We start from the raw sequence: 27684 nt of genomic DNA on the forward strand, positions 1-27684 counted from the left end.
ATTTTGTCACCCAAAGGTTCGATCACATTCCTAGCTGGTCTCCAACTACTCATGTATTTAAATACTTTTTGTTGTTGTTGGTCTTTATCTTTTTAGCAGTATACTCCTCAAGTTGGTTTTTTTCAGCATCTTTCATAGTCTGCTTGCATTTATTTTGCCAAACTTTGTGTCCCTTTTTGTTCTCCATGTTTCAACAAGACTTACGTTTTCTAACGGAGGGTTTCCCAAACTTTGGTCTCCACCTGTTTTTGGACTACAACTCCCATCATCCCTAGCTAGCAGGACCAGTGGTCAGGGGTGTTGGGAACTGATACCCTGTTCTAAAGGAAGATGTCTTGCCTCTAATAACCATTTTTTGACTCTTACCACACGGACTTCCTCTTAATCAGGCATAGGCAAACTCCAGGCCTACAGATGTTTGGGACTACAATTCCCATCACCCCTGACCACTGGTCCTGTCAGCTAGGGATGATGGGAATTGTAGTCCCAAACATCTGGAGGGCCAGAGTTTGCCTATGCCTGGTCTTGATGTTACTTTTCTTGATCTGCAAGAGCTTCTAATATTGTGGTTCCAAACAATTCCAGATGTTTTGGGCTGTAAATCCCAACAGTCTTGTATTCCTAAACGCCTGGTTGGAAAAGGCTGATGTAGTCAGTGCTGATGGAACTCCACTTAAGTCAACTTCTAACGTTCTACCTTTAACCCCACTACCCTTAAAATGAATCTTGTTAACACATTTTAGGAAAGAAACAACTTTAAAGGTTACAGATCTTGAGGTTTCGTTGGCTCACTTGCATTTAAATAACCTCAGGTACTTTCACATCAATCCACTGCTACGATATACCATATTTTTTGCTCTATAAGACGCACCAGACCACAAGATGCACCTAGTTTTTGGAGGAGGAAAACAAGAAAAATAATATTCTGAATCCCAGAAGCCAGAACAGCAAGAGGGATTGCTGCGCAGCGAAAGCAGCGATCCCTCTTGCTGTTCTGGCTTCTGAGATAGCTGGGATAGCGTTTGCTCCATAAGACGCACACATATTTCCCCTTACTTTTTAGGAGGGAAAAAGTGAGTCTTATAGAGCAAAAAATACGGTAGATACAAATGGCAGAAATTCCTTACCAGTTGCTGCATCGTATTGTTAATAGCTGTGGCATCCTGAGTCATTATTTTGCTGACCTCGTCCCGTTTCGTTTTCCTCATTCTGCCTCTTGGCTTGAGAGTTTGTGTGATGTACTCTTTGACCACATCCTTGTGAACCTCATTGAGAAAATCCTGCATACAACAAGAAAACGTTAAAAATAATAACAGTGGGTTGGCCAAAGCACAAGGGCACAGCCAGGGGTTTACTGCCATGCCAATCCACAAGGACTGGGAAAGATTCAGAGAACCCAAAAGGATCGCAAGAAACCCATTGGATGTGTTTTTCAGTGCACAGATCTAGTTTTATTCGTGTCACTGTGACGTATTGCAATGGTTACCTTTAGGCTTATTAATTCTGTCCGTTGCACCCCACTAAGAATGTCACTAATCAATTTACAGCCAAAGCAAAACAAAAATAATAAACAACAATACAAAGCAAAACAACAATACTAAAATGGCAACATAATAATAAATAAAATATTATTATTAATAATAATAGTAATAATAATAATAATTTTCCTTAACATCTTTCTTGAAAGTTCAAGTTTATTGAAAGTTCAAAAAGTACATAATGAGATGTGCACTAAACATGGTGAAAGGTAAATAAAAGAGAGAAAAAGAAAAAGAGAAACATCATCATCATCATCATCATCATCATCATCATCTATTCTCTCTCCACCCTCAGGTCCTAGGTTTGCAGCGATTAAACTCAATGTTAAAAACAACTTACTATCACTAAAATAAATTGGTTCCTTATATATTTGGGTATATATGGGTATATATATTTGTTGTTGTTGCTTATTACATTTTTGAAATCTGTTGTTATGCTATGGATGTAAGAAATAGAGTTTGTCAGGCTTCAGCCCAGTAGTCCTCAGGGTCTCTATAAATGAAATCTAACTGGATGCACCTCCAGATGTTTCTGGACTACAACTCCCATCATCCCTGATCACTTTCTATGCTGAGTGGGACTGATGGGAGTTGTAGTCCAGAAACATCTGGAGGGCGCAGGATGTTCACCCTGGGACTACATCATCCACGAGGCCCAGCCAGTCTGAGGGCTGACAATAGTTCAAAAAATCTCTATATACGCTATGCCATGTGTACATTGTGTGAAAGACAGGTTAGGAATGTTTTTGTTTTAATTACTTACTTGTGTTTTTATCTTGTATTTTATTCTGTGAACTGCCCTGTGATGACTATAAATTTAATAAACAAACAAACATTTTTTTAAAAAAATCATTACTGAATTATTAATTATTACTCTTACTATTACCTCACAGACGGGTTCCTGCAGATACTTTAGATGTTCCGAAGACTCCTCAATGATGGACAATATTTTAATGATGAATGAATCGAAAGTTCTGCCACTTACGACCCATGCCTGGCTTAGAATTTTCTTGAACATTGGCTGGTGAAACACACACACACACACACACGTCAATATAATAATAATAATAATAATAATAATAATAATAATAATAATAATTTATTGTTTATACCCCAACCAACTGGCTGGGCTTCCCCAGCCACTCTGGGCGGCTTCCAACAAAATATTAAACTACAGTAATACATCAAACATTAAAAGCTTCCCTAAAGAGGGCTGCCTTCAGATGTCTTCTAAAAGTCTGGTAGTTGTTGTTTTCTTTGACATCTGGTGGGAAGGCGTTCCACAGGGCGGGTGCCACCACTGAGAAGGCCCTCTGCTTAGTTCCCTGTAACTTGGCTGCTTGCATAGGTGGGGAACATAAGGCCCTCCAGTTGTTGTTGGACATCAACTTCCATCAGCACCATTTGGTATGGCCAAATTCCTCCAGTGGCAGACACCAGGCTCTCAAATTTCAGTGGAGCCCTGCGCAATGCTAAAATCCGGCGCCCCTGCCTCTTGGGCTCTGTTCTACTTCATTGCTCTGGTGCCCCCTGCAGCATGGTGCCTAAGATGGCCACACCGATCATGCCTCCCTAAAAGCACCTCTGGTTCCTTACAGCTGGCCTTAAAGGATTGGAGCCTAAGGTTGTTCTGTGGCTCCTTGGGTTCTCATTCTTCAAAATCTTAATCATGGTCCTTTGGTCTTTTCCCATAGCTTTTAAACCAGCTTTAAGTACTTGGCACATGATTCCACGAATATTTCAGACAAGCCCTCCTGTTTCTGTGTCGATGTTTTGCTGATATGCAAGTGCATTTAAGAATAACTTGGTTAAAACACCATTGATCTATCTGCTAACACTTCTTTCATAGGTGGGCATGAAAACAAAACTACTGGAATCTACTGGGAAACCTTTTAATCTTTGCCAGGAACTATGCATGCAAAGTTTGGGAAATAAATATAGCCCCTCACAATGGACGTCTGGGCATGGAGACTTTAACATACGATACTGAGGACCATGTTCACACACTATAAAAGTTCAGGATGCCCAAGAAATGTGGGAAGATCATTTGGGGGACAGGTTCTTGCAACTGTCTATTGCAGGGGTGGGGAACCAGTGACCTTCCACAAGCTGTTCGATTCCCACCATCCCATACTCTGACCATTGGTCATGCTGGCTGGTGCTGATGGGAGCTGGAGCATAGCATCCTCTGGAGGACCACAGCTGGCCCATCCCTGGCCTACTGGAATAGAACTAAACCCGAAGATAAGGCAGTATGTATTGGCTATTAAGTTTTACGGTAGGAGGATAGTTTATTTTCTATGTCAGTGTAAAAATCTAATTATCATTCCTACTTTAAAAAGAGATTGTTGGCAGCCAAGTAAACAGTTTCCCAGGTTTTTGATATCTGGAACTTCCCCCCAACCTCGATTCACAGTGCAGGACCACGTTACTCTTAGACGCAAAACGATGCATATGTTACAATCAGCTCCCAGGAAAAAGCATGAGTCAATATTCAGGGGAAGGGCTTCAGCTCAGTGGTGAAGCTGAAGAACTAGGATTTATGAATCCCTTGAACGCTGTGCATGAACACATGTAACAGAAGCACAATTTTAAAGAAAAGCACATTTGGGGAGGAATTACAGTCATACCTCGGGTTACAGACACTTTGGGTTGCGTTTTTTCGGGTTACGGATCGCCGGAACCCAGAAGTACCGGAACGGGTTACTTCCGGGTTTTGGGAGTCTCGCATGTGCAGAAGTACTAAATCACGCTTTGCGCATGCACAGAAGCGCCGAATCACAACCTGCGAGTGCGCAGATGCGCCGCTGTGGGTTGCGAATGTGCATCCTGAACAGATCACGTTCGCAACCTGAGCGTCCACTGTATTTGGAGCCGACGGCGAGGGGTGCTTCACCCTTTCACACCTTTGCCCTCAGAATTCTCTTAGAATAGAATCATAGAATCATAGAGTTGGAAGAGACCACAAGGGCCATCGAGTCCAACCCCCTGCCAAGCAGGAAACACCATCAGAGCACTCCTGACATATGGTTGTCAAGCCTCTGCTTAAAGACCTCCAAAGAAGGAGACTCCACCACACTCCTTGGCAGCAAATTCCACTGTCAAACAGCTCTTACTGTCAGGAAGTTCTTCATAATGTTTAGGTGGAATCTTTTTTCTTGTAGTTTGGAACCATTGCTCCGTGTCCGCTTCTCTGGAGCAGCAGAAAACAACCTTTCTCCCTCCTCTATGTGACATCCTTTTATATATTTGAACATGGCTATCATATCACCCCTTAACCTCCTCTTCTCCAGGCTAAACATGCCCAGCTCCCTTAGCCGTTCCTCATAAGGCATCGTTTCCAGGCCTTTGACCATTTTGGTTGCCCTCCTCTGGACACGTTCCAGTTTGTCAGTGTCCTTCTTGAACTGTGGTGCCCAGAACTGGACACAGTTTGAAACTGTGCAGCGGGGAGGACAGTTTCAAGTGGAGATGCGGTAGGGGAAGGGTTAAGCACTTTCCTCCTCGCTCCCTTTCTCCTCTGCCTGGTTATCCCCCAAAGGTGTTTCCAATAAACCCCTGCGTGTGCCATATGTAGTTAGGGTCTGGTCCCTAACCAGCTGCGTGTCAATGCAGTGCTTCAAATCCAGGGTGTGATGCAAGATCTTAGAGACAGTTCAGGCGTGTGGGAGGAGGAGGAAGGCTCAAAACAGGAAGTGCTGCAGATCGCTTTGGTAATTGTCAAGGGTGGCCTGTGTGCATTTACCGTAGATGCTCCACCTAATTAAGGGATTATGGGCAGTTGGAATGCCTCCATGAGATCTGGGCTTCTTCAGATCCCTAAACTGTATTCCCCTAGATAAATATAAGCCTTTTCCACCAGCTGGCAACTGTATTAAAGAGGCAGGAACCAATTAAAATGTAAATCAGAGGGAAAGTAAAGTGGGATAGAGGAGCGGGTCAACGAGCTGTGCTAAATCACTTTGAGCAGCTTTTCTTGGTGCTTCGCCCAGGAGCCTCTGCTTTTTAAAAAAGTAGCACAAGTCTATTTCTGTTGCGAAGACAAGGAGGCGCTGATGCATATGAATGACCGAGCATCATCTGGTCCATGTTTTAGAAATGCTCTGGGGTAGAAAAAGCATACCTTGAATTATTGTATTTTCTTTGGATCCACATTCGCCAGGAAAGTATAGTGGTGCCTCACAAGACGAAATTAATCCATTCCGCGAGTCTCTTCGTCTTGCGGTTTTTTCGTCTTGCGAAGCACGGCTATTAGCGGCTTAGCGGCTTAGCAGCTATTAGCAGCTTAGCGGCTATTAGCGGCTTAGTGGCTTTAAGAAAAAGGAAACAAACTCACAAGAACTCGCAAGATGTTTCGTCTTGTGAAGCAAGCCCATAGGGAAATTCGTCTTGCGAAGCACCTCAAAAAACGGAAAACTCTTTCGTCTAGCAAGTTTTTCGTCTTGCGAGGCATTCGTCTTGCGGGGCACCACTGTAATCACAACATCTCAGGGCAAAATCCTCCTGCACTGTTGTCAGTCTCTGATGCTATGGTAACGTCCGCAGTATACAGTGGTACCTCAGGTTACATACGCTTCAGGTTACATACACTTCAGGTTACACACTCCACTAATGCAGAAATAGTGCTTCAGGTCAAGAACTTTGCTTCAGGATAAGAACAGAAATTGTGCTCCGGCAGCGCGGCAGCAGCAGGAAGCCCCATTAGCTAAAGTGGTGCTTCAGCTTAAGAACAGTTTCAGGTTAAATACAGACCTCTGGAACGAATTAAGTACTTAACCTGAGGTACCACTGTATGTTTAAAGCCCCTGTCCTGGAAATGTGAAAAATCACTGCAGCAGTAGGGCTCTGTTTACATCCACAAATCTCAACAGTCAGGGCTTCACCCAAAGAATCCTGGGAAATGGAGTTTCTTAAGGGTGCTGGGAGTTGTTAAGAGACCCCTCCACCCTGCCAGAGCTACATTTAGAACTCATGCACATTCCCCACCTTGCCTGAGGTGGCTGAGGGACTGGGGGAATGTCCATAGGACATAGGGAGCTGCCTTACAGCAAGCCAGACTAAATATTGTCTACACTAACTCACTCCACTGTTGCAAACAGGCAACATTCTCACCCTTGCCTGGAGATAACAGGGATTCAATTTTGGACATTTTGAATGGAAAGAGGAGACTGAGAGAAGATAGGGTGGCCATCTTCAAATATCCGAAGGGCTGTGACAAGGAAGATGGAGAGAACTTGTTTTCTCCTGTTCTGGAGGGTAGGACTTGAACCAATGGCTTCAAGTTACAAGAAAGGAGATTCCGACTAAACATCAGGAAGAACTTTCTGACAGTAAGTGATGTTCAACAGTGGAACAGTCTCCCTCGGAAGGTGCTGGATTCTCCTTCCTTGGAGGTTTTTAAGCAGAGGTTGTATGGCCACCTGTCGTGGATGCTATAGCTGAGATTCCTGCATTGCCGGGGGTTGGTCTAGATGACCCCCGGGCTCCCTTCCAACTCCACAGTTCTGTGATTCTATGAAAGCAGGTGATCGGCCACTGACCAGTGGTACTTATTGTCTGCCATTGCCACTGACTGTTAGCTATGCTGGCACACCAGCCCCTGTGCAGACGGCAAGAGCAGCTTTTAAGTGAGGATGATGTCTGCCTTTCACAATAATTCTGCCTTGCAAGGGGCTTTACAGCTGCAAAAAACATCGCTGTTGTTTGCAACCTTGGCTTTGCTCGAAAGTGAAAGCAGCGATGGTGAGAAATTAAGTTATCCGACTTCTTAGAATTGCTCCCATTCCTACCACATGAAAGAAGATGTGGTTTGGGTTGTTCCAAGGACATGTGCAAGGCTGTCAGTTAAACTGCTCGGAAGATATACTCCCCCATCCGCTTTTCGAAGAGGCCTGACCTCATTCAAAGAGGCCTGATTCATAATAAAATAAAATTTCATCAGTTCATAACGGCAATTCAATTACGCTAAGTCCCTTTTCTCATTTCAGAATCCTGGGAGCAGTGGTCTCCTCACTACAGAGCCATGATTCAAAGAACCCTTAACAAACCACAGTTTCCAGGGTTCCTCTGGGGGGAAGCCATGTGCTTTAAATGTGTGGTGGGTGTGCTTTGAATGCATGGTGTGTCAATCTGCCCATGCACACACCCTGGCTCAGTGATGGCATCTCATGGAGGAAATCAACAAGAACTGCTGCGGCTTGGAATCTCAGCAGCTGGGTTCTAGCGCAGTCTTCTTGAATTGCAAATAGTCCTCTTACCTGTGTTTCCAGCTTTAATTTATTTAAAAAGCATTTCCTGTATCTCAGCATCAGACCAGCTAGGGTCTTCTCCAGTTCTTCGCAGTTGATATGAAGAGTCGTTTGCAAGTTCATCCTGCAGTAAAAAGGCCAACAAGTCAATGTTCATTAAGGTGTAATTTACAAAGCCAATACTCCTTTATCTCTTAAAGAGCAACCCCCTTTCTCTGATTACAACAGGCATGAAGCATTAAAGGTAAAGGGTAAAGGGACCCCTGACCGTTAGGTCCAGTTGTGGCCGACTCTGGGGTTGCAGCGCTCATCTCACTTTATTGGCCGAGGGAGCCGGCGTACAGCTTCCAGGTCATGTGGCCAGCATGACTAAGCCACTTCTGGCGAACCAGAGCAGCGCACGGAAATGGCGTTTACCTTCCTGCCAGAGCAGTACCTATTTATCTACTTGCACTTTTGACGTGCTTTCGAACTGCTAGGTTGGCAGGAGCAGGGACCGAGCAACAGGAGCTCACCCCGTTGCGGGGATTCAAACCGCCGACCTCCTGATCGGCAAGCCCCAGGCTCTGTGGTTTAGACCACAGCGCCACCCGCATTACTTGCTATTTAGTGTAGAGCAAACAGTCTAGGAACCCACAGCTAAATAATTTCACTCTGATTTGTGATGAAGATCAAAGAAGGCCAAATAGAACGATGTTGAAATTTAAGGTTTTCTTTCGGCCGCTTATTTTCCCGCTGGTTATCCTGATTAAACGCCTCGCTCTTTTAACAACTTCAAAATAAATGGCATTTCCCAAAGATCCAAATTGATTTTTGCCAACCTCTGTCTTAATTAGAAGCCTTAATTTCCCATCGCTAGGAAGAGAAGCGAAGGTGAAATTAAAAGCCTGAAATTAAATTGCATGCTAGATGGCAACTTGCCAGCTTGATCGCTGCATACCAGTAAGAATGAACTCAAAGTAATGATAAAGAGAAGAATCGAAAGAGGAGTCGTGCACCAATTAAAGGTTTTGGCTTTGAACCGATTAATCAGTTAACAAATTGATTACATTTTAATACATCTGTGTATTTTTGGATCCTATATAGTAGTCTTTTCACCAAATGTGCTGGCTGGGCTTTTCAAATTTCTACCCCACCTTTCTTCCAAGATGGATTCCCCCTCCCTCCAGGTCAGGAACTGGGGTGTGCAGAGATATCCCTTGAGGAGTTCCACAAAGCCTGTGTTTCTATATTTCTTGCAAATGTGAAATATACTCGGAGTCAAGTGTGGATTTCATGCTCTTTATTCAGCTCATAGTAGTGAGGAGTGCAAGTCCTCCCAAAGTGTCTGCTTTATATACATTATTTACACAATGGGCCCCACGTGATTGGCTAATTCTGGGATTCACCTGTAGGCCAATCAGGTTGCGAATTCACTTCCACCTGGAGCTGGATTGGGTGGCTCCTGCAGACCAATCATACAGCTGCATTGTTTTAGGACCAATCAGACTGCTGCATTTTGGATCCTATTCAACTCAGTACATAACACCGACACTCTAAGTGTCCCTATTTTCCAGGGACGCCCCTGATTTAGAGAAGCCATCCTAGTTTCTGATTTGATCCTGGAATGCCCCACTTTTCCTTAGGATGTCCCTCTTTTCATTGGAGAAATGTTGGAGGGTATAGAATGAGCCGATCCCCCAGCCATCTGAAGGCAATCCTGTATAGGGAAGGTTTTGTTTTTTGTTTTGTTTTTAAAAGAAAAATGTAATGTTTTATTATGTTTTTAGATATGTTGGAAGCTGCCCAGAGTGGCTGGGGCAACCCAGTAAGATGTGTGGGGTTATAAATAGTAGAATGAGTATTATGGAATGGGACGTCCCGATTTCCATGGGAGAAATGTTGGAGGGTATGAGAAGGCCTAGCTCCGTACCCCCCTTTGCCAGTTGGCTTAGGAGCGGGTCTGTGTTTTGCTTCCTGAGTGATGGATACGCTTCTGGAATTCCCCCCAAGCCGTCAGCCACAGGGTGGGATCCGTCAGGGAATCCCAGGATGGTGACACTGTTCACCTGCTGGCTGAAAGGAGGAAAACCCGGTGCTGCATGAGATATTTGTGCTCTGGGTCCGTCAAGCAGTGGATGGATTCAAGAAAGTGACTGAGAAGGGGGCGTACTGTGCTTAAGATGTGTAACAAGCATCTCATCTGGTATCTCATCCCCAACCATTCTTAAAATAAAAGCCTCCGGCCTTTTAGGGAAGGTACAGTATCTCTAAACATTTTTTTCTAAGTTCATTGTATATACTGTCCCCAAACACCTTGTTTTTTTACACATGTGGTAAAAATCACCATCCTTATCTAAACATTTCCAGCATCTTTCACTTCTAATCCTGTATATATTTGTGCCAACTTGGTTGGGGTGAGATCCCATCGATACATTACCTTCCTGATGTTTTCCTTTAATACAGTGAATGCCATAAATTTTATGCCCTTGTTCCAGAGTTTAGACCATGCCTCAAACTGGATGTTGTGACCCACATCTATTGCCCATTTCATCATTACCACTTTGATTTCCTCACCTGTATTTAATTGGAGACCCTGGTTAATAATTTGGCCTTTCCTTCTATTAATATTAATTCTATGTTTGATTTACTCTTATTAAAGCCATGTTTTATTTTATCTTTGTTAAAAATATCATTCATCTGGTGTTATTGAAACCAGTCCGTCAATTTGTCTCTAATCTAATCAAGAAAGTGATTGAGAAGGTGGTGTACTGTGGTTAAGATGTGTAACACCGGGAGAATCCAAGACCAGAAAGAAGAGGAATACCAAGAAGACTGGAAGAAATTTAAAGACTATTTGAATAAATATTGTAATATTAAAGATATGTAACCACTTGAAAGAACTAATCAGGCCTAGGATTAAATTAGATTTAAATATATAAATAAGAAAATGTACTATAAGAAAAGTTAGGAAATTGGCATATGACTGTAATATTGTTTTATGAAATAATGATATTGGAAACTGCTACATTTAATTACGAGGAAATTCAGATGGAAGAGATTAGAGAAAGTCAAGCAATATGTTTATGAAAATGGATTTTAATTAACTAATTGAATTATTTTTCCTTTTTATGTACTTTAAGTTTTTTATTTTTTATTCCCCCCCCTTTTTGTTATGTTTATCTATGAAAATTAATAAATATTATTGTAAAAAACAAACAAACATGTGTAACACAGCACACAATCTAGGAACTGGTGAACCTGGTGCCTGGAAACAGCATGCCGGCTCTAGAGCAGGCGCTGGGCACCTGTGGCTCTTCAGAGGTTGGGATGACTTATACAGGGCTGTCTTAAGCATATCTGGTGCTGTGGTGCAAAGCTCCCTCCAGCGCCCCCCCCCCATTTCCCAGAGTTTTTAAGGGAGGACGGTGCTGCTGGCAGGGCTGGAGGAGGCGGACGGCGGCTGGAGGGTGGCTCCTCCGGTGGGGAAGAGGTGGAGGCTGGGCACAGTGCCTCCCAGCTCAGCTGGCTGCTTCGTGCCGCGGTGACCACGGCAGACGAAGGCTCCGGGCGTGGTGCTGCTTCAGTGCTGCATGGCGGAGGCGGGCGAGGGTGGTGAGCTGATGCCGGGAGGTGCTGCGTCCAGCCTCTGCCTCTTCGCTGGCGCCCTCCAGAACTTGGCGCCACTAGCCTCTATGGGGTAAGATGCTCCTGCCCTTACCCTGCCTGGATCCCTGGAGAGCCACTGCTGGCCAGTGTAGACAGTACTGAGCTACATGGACCAATGGCCCAAATGGGTGTAAAACAGCTTTCTATGTTTTGAATCGCAGCTTAATGCAAACATGGGGTGGAGTGGATTTGTGGCTGCCAAGACCATATAACACTGGTCTTGAAAGACCTACATTGGCTCCCAGTACGTTCCAAGCACAATTCAAAGTGTTGGTGCTGACCTTTAAAGCCCTAAACGGCCACGGCCCAGTATACCTGAAGGAGTGTCTCCACCCCCATTGTTCAGCCACTGAGGTCCAGTGGCGAGGGCCTTCTGGCAGTTCCCTCACTGCAAGAAGTGAAGTCACAGGGAACCAGGCAGAGGGCCTTCTTGGTAGTGGCACCTGCCCTGTGGAATGCCCTTCCACCAGATGTCAAGGAAATGAACAACTACCTAGCTTTTAGAAGACATCTGAAGGCAACCCTGTATCAGAAATTTTCTTAATGTCTAATGCTTTTATGTGCTGTAAGCCACCAGATTATGAGTCTACCACTCTTAACCGCTACACCACACTGGCTCTATGAGGAAGGATTAAAATTCCTGGTAAGGTGATAGCCTAGGTTTGTGCGCCATTAATGCAACAAAGGAAATGGATCTGTGCCAGATGACGAAGGGGTGGGGCTCCTCCCTCGACCGGCTGGTTATTAGAAAGAGAAAAGGCCAGAATGGGGAGTTGAGTGACGTGAGCTAGAAGGGGGAAAACAACAGGCTGGGAAGGCAGAGAGTGAGAGCGACGCTTGATTTCAGTTTGAATCCAAGGCTGCAGCTATGGGGGAAGCAAAGTTGTCTTGGGGTGTTAATGCTGTCAGCATCTTTATCGTAGGCTCAGGTCGCATATACGTGTAAATAAACTGTATATCATAAAGACACCAAAGTCTCTGCTGTAGCTCATTCCAAAGGAAACCCAAACTAGGGATGAAGGAGTGAAATTCATTCGCTTCACATTTTAACGCAAACCTACCTAATTCATACTTTCCAACGCAATACACAAATAGGAACACAGTTATCCTATAAATCTGCACTTCTCTGAATTTTGCAATGCCATACAGCAGCAGCAACAACAAAAAGTATGCACAAACATGTCTACATATTGGAGGAAATTGTTTGCAGTAATGTGTATACTAGTTGATAATGTGTGATCATGGCCACTGGTCCCATCACCTCCTGGCAAACAGAAGGGGAAGAAATGGACGCAGTGAGAGATTTTACTTTCTTGGGCTCCATGATCACTGCAGATGGTAACAGCAGCCACGAAATTAAAAGACGCCTGCTTCTTGGGAGAAAAGCAATGACAAACCTAGACAGCATCTTAAAAAGCAGAGATGTCACCTTGCCAACAAAGGTCTGTATAGTTAAAGCTATGGTTTTCCCAGTAGTGATGTATGGAAGTGAAAGCTGGACCATAAAGCTGGATCACCAAAGAATTGATGCTTTTGAATTATGGTGCTGGAGGAGACTCTTGAGAGTCCCATGGACTGCAAGAAGATCAAACCTCTCCGTTCTGAAGGAAATCAGCCCTGAGTGTCACTGGAAAGACAGATCCTGAAGCTGAGGCTCCAATACTTTGGCCACCTCATGAGAAGAGAAGACTCCCTGGAAAAGACCCTGATGTTGGGAAAGATTGAGGGCACAAGGAGAAGGGGACGACAGAGGACGAGATGGTTGGACAGTGTTCTCAAAGCTACCAGCATGAGTTTGACCAAACTGTGAGAGGCAGTGGAAGATAGGAGTGCCTGGCGTGCTCTGGTCCATGGGGTCACGAAGAGTCGGACGCGACTAAACGACTAAACAACAACAACAACAATACTAGGAGAAATGTACACTAAAATGAAGATGAATTTTCACGAGCAGCTTCTTTTTAAAATTGCCAACTGGTGCAGAAATGTGGTGAATTGAAGGTGGGAAAAACAAGAAACTACGTACAATCAACACTGACAGATTTGCTCATCCCTAGTCATTGCAATTGTTTTTGTTTGTTTTTTAACCATGTTTGGAGAAAAAAATGCATCCCACACATTGCTGGGTGTACTAATCCTTCAAAACAAAAAAATGTATATTTACATTTACACAATAATTTCTTGTTTTTCTTTGAATTGCCTGCTTGGGTTTCTTCTGTGGATAAAAAAAAAAATGACAGTAACAAGCTGAATTTATTTCCAGCCCCTTCTACTGTCTTGCTAATTACTGGAGGTGCCCTGCCACCTAGAGGCAGAATAATGGTAGTGCATAAAATAAAATCTAAAAACATACTATATATGTGAAATGGGCTACTGATAAATATTTTTTAATGCTTTTAGTTATATTTTGTGTTTAAATAGATTTTGAATGGCTGTAAGATGATAATGCGTTTTTGTCTCTATTGTCTTTCCGATTGCATGTTAATTTTTATTCCATTGATTTCCATGGTGACTATGGGCGAATGCACCTCCAAGTGTCCCCATTTTTAAGGGACAGTCCTGGATTTACAGAAGCCGTCCCAGTTTCTGATTTGATCCGGGAATGTCCCACTTTTCCTTAGGACATCCCTATTTTCACTGGAGAGATGTTGGAGGCTATGGAGTTATACGACCCCTGAGCCAAGAAGATACGGTAACTAACTACAGTGGAACCTTGGGTTACATACGCTTCAGGTTACAGACTCCACTAACCCAGAAATATTACCTTGGGTTAAGAACTTTGCTTCAGGATGAGAACAGAAATCGTGCTCCAGCAGTGCAGCGGCAGCGGAAGGCCCCATTAGCTAAAGTGGTACCTCAGGTTAAGAACAGTTTCAGGTTAAGAACAGACCTCTAGAACGAATTAAGTTCTTAACCTGAGGTACCACTGTATTCAACCTTTAGAAGACACCTGAAGGCATGCCTGTATTGGGAAGTTTTTTTAATGTTTAGTGTTTTATTATGTTTTTATATACTGTATGTTGGTGGCTGGGGCAACCCAGTCAGATGGGTGGTGTAATAATAATAATAATAATAATAATAATAATAATAATAAAATGCCCCTATTTTCATTGGATAAATGTTGGAGGGTATGAAAGCGGTGTGTGTGTGTCTAATTTCCTATCTCCATAACCAGAATGGAAAAGGGGGTTACTGGCCTCTTAGTGGGCAGGTTCATCTTTTTTGGGGGTGCACTAGTAATTTTTGTGCAGGGCTGCTTTCTAAAAAGAAATTGTAAGGCAGTAAAATGGGCACAGGGAACTTGTGTCACACCTTAATTTACCTTTGTTGGATAAGTTCCCCTGATACTGGTACTTCCACCCAGCACAATGTGCGGAGACTGAGGAATTGTATTTTCCCTGCAAAACGATCCCTGGACGTTCTGTTGTCCAAAAGGACACATCCAATTTGCCTTCTGTGCTAAATCCTAAGATCTGGTCCAACATCTCCTCTTCAAACACAGGGTGAGGGGGGGGGGAATCAGGTTTACCTCAAGTCCTGGAAGCTGTTAAGGTAGGCCATCATGAACATCAGAAACTGGGGGTGATCTTTCGCTTGGTCCAAAAATGCTTTCCCAAAGCTGTAATAAAATTGTGGCTAATTAAAAATGGCCACTAACCAGTGATAAACACAGAACAAGCATAAACACCACAGACTTCAGCATCCTTTCCTGTTAGAGGAATCCTGCATTTGAGGATTAGCAGAAATCCTGTCTGTCTAGTTCAGTGTTTCCCAAACTTTGGGTCTCCAGCTGTTTTTGGACTACAATTCCCATCATCCCTGACCACTGGTCTTGCTGGCTAGGGATGGTGGGAGTTGTAGTCCCAAAACAGCTGGAGACCCAAGTTTGGGAAACACTGGTCTAGTCAAAGAGCCATGGGGTTAAGGAATAACCTACTGGCTGTGGGATTCACAGCATGGCTTCCTATACAACAAACTCCACTGTCTAATGTGGGTTTTTTAAAAGTCAGAGGAGCTGGGAAAAACTTTGGGAGAGCGATTTGAAGTTCACAGCATGTGAACAGCAACTTTGAAAATGATTTACAGATGGTATTTAATGTCAAGTAGATTTGCTAAAATGTATAAGTCCGAATCACATAAGTGCTGGAGATGTAATGATGTTTAAGGTACATTTTATCATATGTGGTGGACTGGTAAAAGAGGATTGGGAAATGATATATAATTATTTGGAAGAAAAAAACCGTTTAAAAGTACCTTTCAAAAAACAAACAAACACCAGAGTCCTTTTCATTGGGGATAATTCCCAACTGTTAAAAAAGCCTATTTATGTATGCCGCTACTGCGGCCCGTGTTTTGTTAGCCCCAAAATGAAAAACAAGTGAGGTCCCAACCAAAGAAGAATGGCAACTTAAACTGATGGAATATGTGCAGCTTGCAGATTTAACATATAGAATAAGAGAACAAGAAGAACACACGTATAAAGAAGACTGGAAAATGTTTACTGAATATATGGGTGAAAATTGGGTTCATTTAAAAACGCTGGTAGCATTAAGATAAATCCAACAGCGTAAATAAGTTTTGATGGGCTACTGAATGGTTTAGTGTATGCAAAATATGCAGGGGTGTATGTTATGCAAAATGAACCACAGAACGAGAAGAAGGGAAGTCATTGGTTTACGGTTGTTTAAATGAATATTTTGAAATGTATTTTAGAAAATTTAATCAAAAATAAATGCAAAAATAAAATAAAATAAAAGTCAGGGGAGTTATTGCATGATAGTTTTATCAATCATGTTTAGCCAGGTCAGCTAAAATGGGTCCTTCATGCTTAGAGAAGCAATATGAATTTGACTACTAGTTGGTGATGAGGACATTGTGATTTGCAGAGATGGCCAAACAGGCCCCAGATTTCTTTTCCAGCTCTTCCGCCTGAAGTTCTTTTTGCTGGCGATGTCAGAGTCAGAATTTGGATTCATTTGAAGAGGAAGCATTTGCCTCTGCACTTGAGCTAAAGCCTCAGCTACGTCCTCAGAACAGCTGATGCTTTTCCATCATGCCTATATGCTAGAACCATTAAGCATAAAACGTGATCCAGTTTAGACACTGGTACTTTGAAACAAGCAGACATTACCGTGGTAGGAATTCTGTCACTTCTTTCACGATACCTTTGAGAACGGCGTCTTCCACTTTTTCGCAAATGCAGCCGGCTACCTTTCTGTGTTGTTTGGCGAGCTGGACCAAAGGGGACAAGGGATGTAACAAAAAGCAGAGAGGCAATGGCTTTGTTTGATGAGTACAATGGGCACCTCAATGATTTTTTTCAGGTGTGGCAGACACAGAACATGCCAGAGCTTGCATTTTGCAAAGAGGAAACAAGAAGGACCTGGCTGAAGCTAGGGAAATCTATTTGCCAGAATTTTAACCAACTGGGGTAGTAAAACACCTCATCATTTTTTCAAAGGTCAGGGAAAGGTTTAAAAAAGTGTGTGGGGTGTAGCTTTTGAGAAGTGCAATTTCTGAAGGATCTCATTTTATTTCAGAAAGTGTGAATTAAGCAGGGCTGCCTTTACAGTGGTGCCTCGCAAGACAAAATTAATCCGCTCTGTGAGGCTCTTCGTATAGCAGTTTTTTCGTCTTGCAAAGCAAGCCCATTGACAGCTTAGCGGATTAGCGCTATTAGCGGTTTAGCGGCTTATCAGCGGATCAGCTAATAAGCAGCTTAGCGGCTTAGGAAAAGGGGGAAAAAAGGGGGAGGAACTCGCAAGACATTTTGTCTTGCAAAGCAAGCCCATAGGGAAATTCGTTTTGCGAAGCGCCTCCAAAACGGAAAACCCTTTCGTCTAGCGGGTTTTCCGTCTTGCGAGGCGTTCGTCTTGCGGGGCACCACTGTAAATGCAAACGGAATCACATTTCTGCTCCATCCCTACCAGCAGGCCTGTGTTATTCTGATTTCTGAGGGATGGCCGTGCTTTAACTAACATCAGGCTTCCTCATCCTCGGCCCTCCAGATATTTTTGGCCTACAACTCTCATGATCCCTAGCTAGCAGGACCAGTGGTCAGGGATGATGGGAATTATAGTCTCAAAACATCTGGAGGGCTGAGGTTGAGGAAGCCTGTTAGACTTAACATCATAAGACGTGCCTTGCTGCTGAATCAGGTCCGCTGCATCCAACTTCCTATTTCTGTAAGGTGGTCAAAGCCGATCCTCAGGGAAGCCAGCAAACAGGACACAAAGGCAATTGCTGCACCCCCTTACAAAATTCCCAACACTTCTGCTAATCCATATACTTTTTGAGTATTGAAAACATATAATGATCCCATGAAACGTTAGTAATGACAGCAGAACAAAAAGCCCTGCCTCCAAAACACCTCACCTTAAATTTTATTTTCTCCCAATATGGGTTTATTATTTCTTTTGCATTTTATTTAACTGAAATGACTCAGCCCATTGCGAATTGCAAAAATATGAGTTCCTCCTGGCTTCATTGATCTCCCAATCCCTAAATCGAGCAGGGGGTTTTATTTCTCTCTCTCTCTTTAAATGTGGGAGGTTGTCATTCTGCTGTGGTCACACACCTCACCCCCAATTTCTCCCTCCTCCTTTCTCTTTTTTCGAGGCTGCCGCAGGCCTAGTAGCAAGTGGCTTCTCCCCACCAAATATTTTTTTTGTAACAACCCTGTTCTCTGCACTCCCCCCTTCCTTCTAAAAAGGCTCTAAAAATCAGTTGCCTATTATGTCTGTGACACAATTGACAGCAGGTTTAATTTGTAGCTAGGAAGCGAGGGGTGGCAGTGTTAAAAATTGTAATAAAACTACATTTTACTAATACATTCTCCGAGGATGTGACTAACATAAATTAGCACAGTAGGTGACACCTACATACCAGAAGGTAATATTTCAATTTCCCTGGAATCAAAGAACATGCATGTGCTATGAACAATCTCAGCAAATACCGTTTGAATATCGTAGGACAGCGACGAATCGTATGGGTTTTTCCGTTCATCTGGCTGTCCTTTCCACTTTTCCTTGGTCTCCAGCATCAAAATATTCTCCAAGCAGTTCTTGGTTTCCTGCTAAATATTTAGATAAAGGGGAACAACACAGATCAACATAATCATATATGCAGACACTTATCCTATGCACACGCATCCCAGTTCCTTGTAGCTCTCCAGTAAAATAGGTTTCAAAATGGATCCAAAAGATGCTTTGGAAGCTAGTCAAGTTCTGCTGCTTGAGAAAAATCAGCAAGGGCAGACAAACTGCCTTGTAAAACAGTGTGGGCCACTGCTAAGTGTGGGTGGGTGAGAATTCAATTCAGTCCGCATTTAAAGACAAACCATTCAAATCTTCCCTTTTGCAAACGATATGTTGAACTGCAAAACACAGCCATCCTTGAGAATTTGCCGAATTTAGCAATGCAGTTCTCCAGGCAAGTAATGTGTATAAAATACATATTATTGGGGTAAAGTAAAAATAACGTAAAAAAGTTTCATTATATTAGGAGAAATTGCTTCCAAGAATGTGTACATTAGTCAAACCTGCACACTAAATGAACCCGTCACGGGGCTTTGATGAAAAGAGCTCACACTCACTTCTCAATGCTCCTTGCATCCCTATTTTCATCGGAGAAATGTTGGAGATTATGCCCTACTGCATGCCTTTGTTGTGGCCTAGGGTCTGTTAAAGGTAAAGGTAAAGGGACCCCTGACCATTAGGTCCAGTCGTGACCGACTCTGGGGTTGCGGTGCTCATCTCGCTTTATTGGCCGAGGGAGCCAGCGTACAGCTTCCGGGTCATGTGGCCAGCATGACTAAGCCGCTTCTGGCAAATCAGAGCAGCGCATGGAAATGCCGTTTACCTTCCCACCGGAGTGGTACCTATTTATCTACTTGCACTTTGACGTGCTTTCGAACAGCTAGGTTGGCAGGAGCTGGGACCGAACAATGGGAGCTCACCCCGTTGCGGCGATTCAAACTGCTGACCTTCTGATCGGCAAGCCCTAGGCTCTGTGGTTGAACCCACAGCGCCACCTGCATACCTGAGCACTGGATGGGTTTGCCTTTAAATGATAATTGAATCGAATTTCCCCCCACCCCCATCCCCATATGTAAACCAGGAAGTAGACAAGGAATCTCCATTCAACAAATAATGCATTGCTCCTGTGGAAGTTTAAGGGGCCTTTGGAGCCCATTCATAAATGCATTTTCTAATGCTTCATTCGAAAGGAAGTTGGGGCACTGAACGCTACAGTCTGGAATAAAAGCAGCATGTGTTCGGTTTCAAAGGATTCAGTCAGCGATGCAAACTTCCCCACCCTCTCCTTTGATTTATACAAGGAAATTGAGATGTTACCTGGACAGAGTTAACGTAGTTGCTCTTCAGTTTGTCTAAATCTTCTGAAGTTAACAAATCCGGCAGAGCTTCAGTTTTTATTTCTGGTTTAAGATCTGGGCATCCTAAGAGATTTTCACTACAAAAACAAAAACAGCATTCCATGATGTTTCTACATCTGGGACCTTCTTCCAGAAGCCTGTGGACAGAATCTGGCTTATAGAAAATACCTAACTGAAGCCTTGAAGGCTTCTGGGAAATGATATATAATGAGTTGAAAAAGATGTTTAAATATACGTTTGTGAAGAAACCAGAAGCCTTTTTGTTAGGAATTACAGGAAGCGAGATCAATAGAAGTGATTATAAACTTTTTCAATATGCAGTGACTGCGGCAAGAATTTTAATGGCTCAAAAATGGAAACAAGAAGATTTACCAACATTGGAAGAATGGAGACGGAAATTGATGGACTTTGCTGAATTAGACAAACTGACAGGAAAAATCAGATACCAAAAAACTGACAGGAAAAATCAGATACCAAAAGGATCACAAGTTCATACAGGACTGGAGAAAGTTTACGATTTATCTGGAAAATATATGTGATGAACAGACAACGCTAGTCGGTTTTAAAGAGGCTTTGTGAGGAGAAAGGGTGTTGTAAGAGGGGAAAGAGCTGTAAAGATTTACTAACTAGCAATACAATTATAAAGGAAATGTGAATTAAATTTTAAAATCATGAGGATTGTGGAGGGAGCTGGGGGAAGTCTAAAAGAATTTATGTATTATATTGGAAAGTATGTGTTATTTAAATTTGTAAAAGAAAAACTTTTCTAAAAAATTAATTAAAAAAAAAAAAAATACCTAACTGGTCTTGGCAAAGTCTTTCCCTCCCATCACTTTAAAGGAGAGGAGGGCAGCAGCTGGGGTGGTCCCTAATCTAATTCATTTTGGTGTGTTATTTTTACTAACATACACGTTTTAAAAATCTATGGCTTTTAAAATGTTTTTGTCGGAGAAGGGTTATTGGTTTGTTTTTGTTTTATTATGCATTCTGTATTCTCATTTTGTATTTTTCTCTTGTGAACTATCCTGGGATCTTTGGAAGGGCAGAATACAACAACAACAACAACAACAACAACAATTGTTATTATTATTTTGCATGCTTTTCATGTGCACTTTTTGTAGCATACAGTGTTTTTTTTTTTTTTTATTTTAAACTTTACAAAATGTAGAGATGCACAAAGCAGATTACCAGCATCAGACCTAGAGCCAGGAACCAGGTTCATTTCATTATCCAGTGACTCTGTAGCCTCCAATGGTGTCCTAGTAATTACTGGATTCCAGGGTAACAAAAATATGAAGGGGAGGCTGAGGAATCCACACAAGCATGTGGGAGGGGTCAGCGGTACAATCCTGCTGCATCTTGATCACATGGAAATCACATGGACATGGGTGGCGCTGTGGTCTAAACCACTGAGCCTCTTGGGCTTGCTGATCGGAAGCTCAGCGGTTCGAATCCCCGCGATAGGGTGAGCTCCCATTGCTCTGTCCCACCTCCTGCCAACCTAGCAGTTCAAAAGCACGCCAGTGCAAGTAGATAAATAGGTACCGCTGTGGCAGGAAGGTAAACAGCATTTCCGTGCACTCTGGTTTCTGTCACAGTGTCTCGTAGTGCCAGAAGTTGTATAGACATGGTGGCCACATGACTCAGAAAGCTGTCTGTGGACAAACATCGGCTCCCTCTGTCTGAAAGCGAGATGAGCTCCACAACCCCATTGCTGCCTTTGACTGGACTTAACTATCCAGGGGTCCTTTACCTTTTCCTAATCATCATGTGATTAATGGGAAACCTACCTGCGATATACATTAGTGACCCAGTTGAGTACTGCATAGAATTGATTGCATCCCAGGCTCTCATCTTCTTCCAGGATGCTTTGTAAATGCAGAGAGAGGGCTTTGTGGAAAGCCTTCAGGTATGCATCGCCCACACTGTAGTCTGGTGGATAGCATTTGTGTACCCAGTGTTTGATTGTCAACAAATCTGTTCTTACGACTTCTTTGAGATATCCTAAGTGTATCGACAGCCAAGAGGTGTTGTCCTCCTTCAGTGGCACAGGCACTTTTGAGACCCTGATTTCCACACTTCGCTTGACAGTGTCTTCCCAAAGCTGCCTCCAGTTCCTGGCTAACCCAAGGTTGGACACAGCCTCGGATGGGGCAGCGATGCTTGTAGCCCCAGCATGGGCTTTTTCTTCCTCTGCGATCAGAGTCACAAGAGTGTTTAAAGCCTTTGCATCCACCCTGGGAAGCTTCAGGGTTTCCTCCACGATGCGCTGGATGGCCTTAGAAACCAATTCGTAGAGCAAGTCAATGTCCTTGGCCTTCACAATGCATTCCTTGGGGTTGTCTTCATATTTCTTGGCATCTATTTCAGCCAGAAGCTCCCTTTCTAAACCCTTGATGTTTCTGAAGGCTTCTAGAAGTTGCCCGTTTTTAATAAGTTCATTTATCTGCATAACTAAAGAGAGAAATGGAGCGTGAGAGCAAGCCACATCTACTGCATGTTTTCCTCTTCAGAAATAATTTAGAATAGTTCCTCTGGGACAGTAGTAGTGGGGAACCTGTGACCTCTTACTTGTTGCTGGACTCCAGCCCCCCAAATCCCTGACCATTAGCCAAGCTGGCTTGCGCTGGTGGGAGCTGGAGTCAATAAACATCTGGAGGGCCAGAGGTGTCCCACCCATGCTCTGTTGAATAAAACGAAACCTAAACAAGATGCTTTGTCTATTGTCTCACAGCAGGACGAGGCTCTTTCATGCAGAACAAGAATAAAAGGAGTTACAGAACTTCTGTGTTCTCAAGAGAAGAGGAAGAAGAAGAAGAAGAAGAAGAAGAAGAAGAAGAAGAAGAAGAAGAAGAAGAAGGAGGAGGAGGAGGAGGGGAGGAGGAGTTTGGACTTGATATCCCGCCTTTCACTCCCCTTGAGGAGTCTCAAAGCAGCTAACAATCTCCTTTTCCCTTCCTCCCCCACAACAAACACTCTGTGAAGTGAGTGGGGCTGAAAGACTTCAGAGAAGTGTGACTGGCCCAAGGTCACCCAGCAGCTGCATGTGGAGGAGCGGAGACGCGAACCCGGTTCACCAGATTACGAGTCCACCGCTCTTAACCACTACACCAGGCTGGCTCCTTGTACTTTAATCCAGAGGTTTTCAACCTTTTCGACTTCACAGGTCCTTTGACCAACTACATTCTTTCTGCGGCACCCTTGTGGGGCTCAGGAGTCATGTTATGTCACCCCTTGCCTGCAGAGCTGGCAGCCTCTTGCCCTTTTTCAGGCACCCTCCCTTCTAGAATCTTCCCTCAGCCTCCTCTCCTCTCCTTGGGAGTCTTCTGGGCAGCCGCTGCCACCAACCCTGGTCTCTGAGCTGCCCCCTCATCTCGAAGAGAGGTGCCTCCTCACACTGCCCCACAGGGGCCTGGGTCTGTTCATTCCCAGCAGGAAGAGCTAGTGGAGTGGCTGGCTGGGCTCCCTTGCCCACTTGCTTGCTTACTTCAAGGCTGCCTCAGCTCCTGGCAACCAGCACCCCCTGAGGCACCATTCGCGTGTGGAGCTTGTAGCCAGGGCTGCTGCAATAAGCAGCTGTGTAAGCCTTTGGGAGGCAGAGACGTGAGAGGGCATCAGAGGAGGGAGGGAAGGAAAGAGGGACAGAGGCCAGGGTTGCCTGCGACATCGCTGACTACCATTCCAGGCATCCCAGGGTGCCATGGCACACTGGTTGAAAACTACTGCTTTAATCATTTACAACAGCTGTGGGGAACTTGTGGACTTTCAGGGATTCCAGGACTACAGCTCCAATCTTCCCTGGCCATTGACCATGTCCAAGAACTTCTGAAAGGCTTGCCAGTTCTCCTTCCCCAAATACAGGTGGCAAATGTTCTACTGGAATGAAAAGTTTGCATTTCCTTACTTCTATTCTGACATTGTTTTTACCACCAAAACATTTCTGCTATGAATAAAAAGTTCTATTGGTTTTATCCTAACCAGTTCATAAGTGCAAGTGAAAAGACTTGCTGGATCACACTGAAGGTCCATCTATTCCAGACATGAGGAAACCTGTGGACCTCCAGGTGTTGTTTTTCAGGATACAATTGTTGATGGCATCAGAAGCAGCTGAGAGGTTGAGGAGAACCAAAAGCAGCTTCTGTGGCAAAACTGAGCCTAAACCCCGATTGAAATGGATCTAGAAAATCAGTTTCCCCCAACAGTGCCTGGATCTGATTCAGGACCACCCGCTCAAGAAACCTTCCTCCATAGGTGAGATATTATTATTATTATTATTATTACAACAACAACAACAACAACAACAACAACTTATTTATACCCCACCCATCTGGCTGAGTTTCTCCAGCCACTCTGGGCGGCTTCCAATCGAGTGTTAAAAACAATACAGCATTAAATATTTAAAACTTCCCTAAACAGGGCTGCCTTTAGATGTCTTTTAAAAAGAAGATAGCTGCTTAATTCCTTCACATCTTCCACAGGGCAAGCGCCACTACCGAGAAGGCCCTCTGCCTGGTTCCCTGTAACTTAGCTTCTCACAGTTAGGGAACCACCCAAAGGCCCTCGGTGCTGGATCTCAGTGTCCGGGCTGAACGATGGGGGTCGAGACGTTCCTTCAGGTATACAGGATCGAGGCTGTTTAGGGCTTTAAAGGTCAGCACCAACACTTTCAATTATGCTCGGAAATGTACTGGGAGCCAATGCAGATCTCTCAGGACCGGTGTTATGATACTGGCAACAAGCTGGTAATTACTAAGATTTTCCAAATCCAGAGAGGTTTCATGAGGAGTGGTCTTACCACTGCCTCTTTCAGGTAGGCAGGGACCAACCCACCTGCAAGGAATCCTTAATCACCTCCCTGGCCCAGCCAGCTGTCCCCTCCTTGCTAGTTTTTATCAGCTAAGAGTGCCAGTGGTTGCCCTAACCAGTCCAAGCACCTTCTCCACATCGCTGAGCCTTGCTAACTGAAACTCATCCAACACAACAAGACTAGGGCAGATCTACACTCATGGTTTATAACATTAAGGGAGCTTTAAGAATGGTTTTCATACTGTATAAGGGCAAATTATGTTTTCCCTATAACATTAAGAATGCATTAAACAGCCGCTGGCAATTGGGAAACCATGTATTAAAGGTAAGGGAATGCCTGTGACATTTTAAAATGATAATGTTTAAAAGATCAGTGCAGATCCAGCCTTAGACAGTGCTCTGCATACCTCGTGATATTTATCTGCTGTAAAAGTGGAGTCAAGATCACAGTGGATGCAAGTGGTTTTGTCCTCAAAATGCTTTGCGAGGAAGTCAGTGTCATGGAATTCTACTCAATACTGATCCAGAGCAGAACTCTAATGCATAGTTAGCAGAGTAAAAACTTAAACACATTGCAGGATTCCCCCAAAACAGACCAGAGGCAATTAATATTTGATCCAGGAGAGCTTTACTGCTATTGAAGGCAAATGAACATAATGGTCACAAATCCAGTACATTCAGGATTGGCACTGCCCATAAGAAGCCCAGTTGCAGCAGACTTAACTTAAACTTACAATAACTTATAATAAGTCTAAACCTTAACACTACATACGGAACACCAGAAGGAAAAGAAATTGAAAGAGAAAGTGAAACCCAGGTTCCTTCTGGCCTTGACTGCAGAGATAACAGTTTAAACCAGCTGTACTCAGCTTCTCTGGAGGAATAACCCTGTGCTGGTCCCGGGGGTTAATCAAGAGGCAAGGTCCAAGTCCAGTCCATGGTCGATGAAGCAAGATGAAGGCAGTCCGTAAAAGTCAAATCTGGATGCAGGGCAGGGTTCAGGCAGGGACTGACAACCACCAACATTGCTCCCGCAACTTGGGACTGGGGCTGGCTGGTTTTTATCTGCCCTGAGGCATAGGGCGGCCCCGATGCTCCTGGCCTGGAGGCGAGCACTCCTCCTGTGTGAACTTAGTTCCCTCTGTCTCTCTGCCCTGAGCCTCTGTAGCTCAGGAGAGGCTGGAGGGTTACCGGACCCAGAGGCAACCTCAGCTTCCTCTCACGGGGCTGTGAGTGGAGCACCTGCAGGCAATGGGTCCTCCAACACCTCAGGAGTCAGAGCAGACTCAGCTGGTGCCTGCACCTGAGGATCCGGCACAGGTGAGGACCCTTCAGGTTCAGGCCCCAACCCCAGCTCAGCTGGTTCTGAAGGTGGGGGATCCTGTGCAGGCTGGGATTCTTCAGGTTCAGCATCTGAATCCGAATCTGAATCCCAGGCCATTACAAACCCAAACATCATGAACCTTCTGCTTGTTTCTTTCACACAGAGAAGCTTCCAGAACCCTCTTGAATTAAGAAGAATAGAAAAGATCTCTACACATCAGATCAATACTTTCTGCACTAAGAAATGCAAACTGACAGTCACAGCACGATGGAAAAGCTCACAATGAGGATGCAAGGGAGGCAACTGTACTATTTAGTTCCCTGCTAGAGTCATTATCAGAGTTCAAGAGCACATTCCAGAGAGACAGAAACTCTTAAGGGGAGTGTGAAGGAGGGCTGGAGTGGGTATGTGGCCTGAGGAGAGTCTCATGGACAGATGGAGCAGGCTGGAGGGCTGGATTTGTCCCCCAGGCCTGGGGTTGTTCACCCCTGTACTGAAAGCTTTTGTGTTCAGAAAAAGATGACTAAGAAAGGACATGATGGAGATAGATAAAACTGTGCAGTGTAATGAGAGACTGCTCCCATCATGGCCCAGTTAAATACCTGCTCTGCACTTTGCGGTTGTGTAGTTCACATGCACAGAAATTATTTGCTTAGTGCCTCTGTGTGTGATGTGAGTGAAGGCAGCTGGCTAGTAACAACTTGTACCAAAATACCGCTGACAGACAGAGAGTTTGGGCTCTGGCAGGCGCTGAAGATTAGATTTCGAAAAAGTGGCTGACCCCAATTAATTTACCAATTTTCCTTTCAAGGCAAAGTTGAAACAAGCACTGAGCACATTCCGGCAGATAAAAAGAGACTCACGCAAAACTGAAAGCAAGCAAAAGCAGCGTCCAAGAGGCACTTATAAGCAAGAAAGCAAATCTCCTAATTGTCGTTCCCACAAATTATAATAGCTGGGGGACACCTGGGTTCAGTTCCCTGCTCATCCAGAAAGCTGACTCTGAGCTCTCAGAGCAGTATCTTTCAGATCTAACCATCCTCCCTAGGTTGATATGTGAACAAAAAGTAAAGGGGGCCGAACGGTACAGGGCCCCGAGATCCGTGAAACAACACAGCCAGTGGTCAGGATGGCACCACCACCCAAAAGTCCCTGCTTCTGATGGACACCCATTGAGTCTCGTTCAGTAGGGGTACCTGATAAATGTCATTGCCCGAATTTACAAGGAAGGCACCAGCACTCAACAGTTTCAATATTTGATTTGGTATAGTAAATATGCCCTGTATTGTGATAGGCTGAAAGAACTATACACCTGTTTTCAAGCCTTGCCATCCAGAACAACCCAGAAAAACAACATCAAGCAACAGTATCTTCAGTTTCTTACCAGACAGTGGTTCGTTCTGAACATGGTCGTCTTCTTCTTCTTCAGGCTCCTTACTCTCCTTCGGAAGGGTGGTCTTTTTTTTCTTTAAGAATGAAAAACGCTTGCTGGACCTGGAGGGGTCTGCTTCTTCAGCCGATTGCTCTGTGACACATTTTGATGCATTTCCCATCAGGCTCAAGCTCCGAACTGGTTTGAATTCCTTTGCCTCGTCTTCTCCTTCATGATTCAGGTGCGGATAACCTTTGGGAAGACAATGATTGATTGATTGATTGATTTCCCACCCTTCACCCTAAGGTCCCAAGGCAGGTTACAGCATTAAAAACAACATTCAAAACAATTGACAA

At 44.0% G+C, this 27684-nt stretch overlaps 1 protein-coding gene across 4 annotated transcripts in view; it reads right to left on the reverse strand.

The window, feature by feature from the left end:
• Positions 1-27684, reverse strand: part of EXOC3L4 (exocyst complex component 3 like 4) — a 48761-nt gene that overhangs the window by 13273 nt on the left and 7804 nt on the right. For 3 of the 4 annotated variants that reach the window (XM_081859394.1, XM_081859391.1, XM_081859393.1), the window contains exons 3-11: positions 27341-27580; positions 21617-22280; positions 19786-19903; positions 18387-18506; positions 16563-16663; positions 14961-15050; positions 7796-7910; positions 2425-2559; positions 1128-1280 (exon numbers count right to left, since the gene is read on the reverse strand). In XM_081859394.1, the coding sequence (XP_081715520.1) occupies positions 1128-1280; positions 2425-2559; positions 7796-7910; positions 14961-15050; positions 16563-16663; positions 18387-18506; positions 19786-19903; positions 21617-22280; positions 27341-27580 (1736 nt within the window). The remainder of the gene's footprint in view (positions 1-1127; positions 1281-2424; positions 2560-7795; positions 7911-14960; positions 15051-16562; positions 16664-18386; positions 18507-19785; positions 19904-21616; positions 22281-27340; positions 27581-27684) is intronic. The other variant, XM_081859392.1, reaches the window with a different exon arrangement.

This window comes from Podarcis erhardii, assembly GCF_964252035.2.
Source record: "Podarcis erhardii genome assembly, chromosome: 1".
NCBI classification, from domain to species: domain Eukaryota; kingdom Metazoa; phylum Chordata; class Lepidosauria; order Squamata; family Lacertidae; genus Podarcis; species Podarcis erhardii.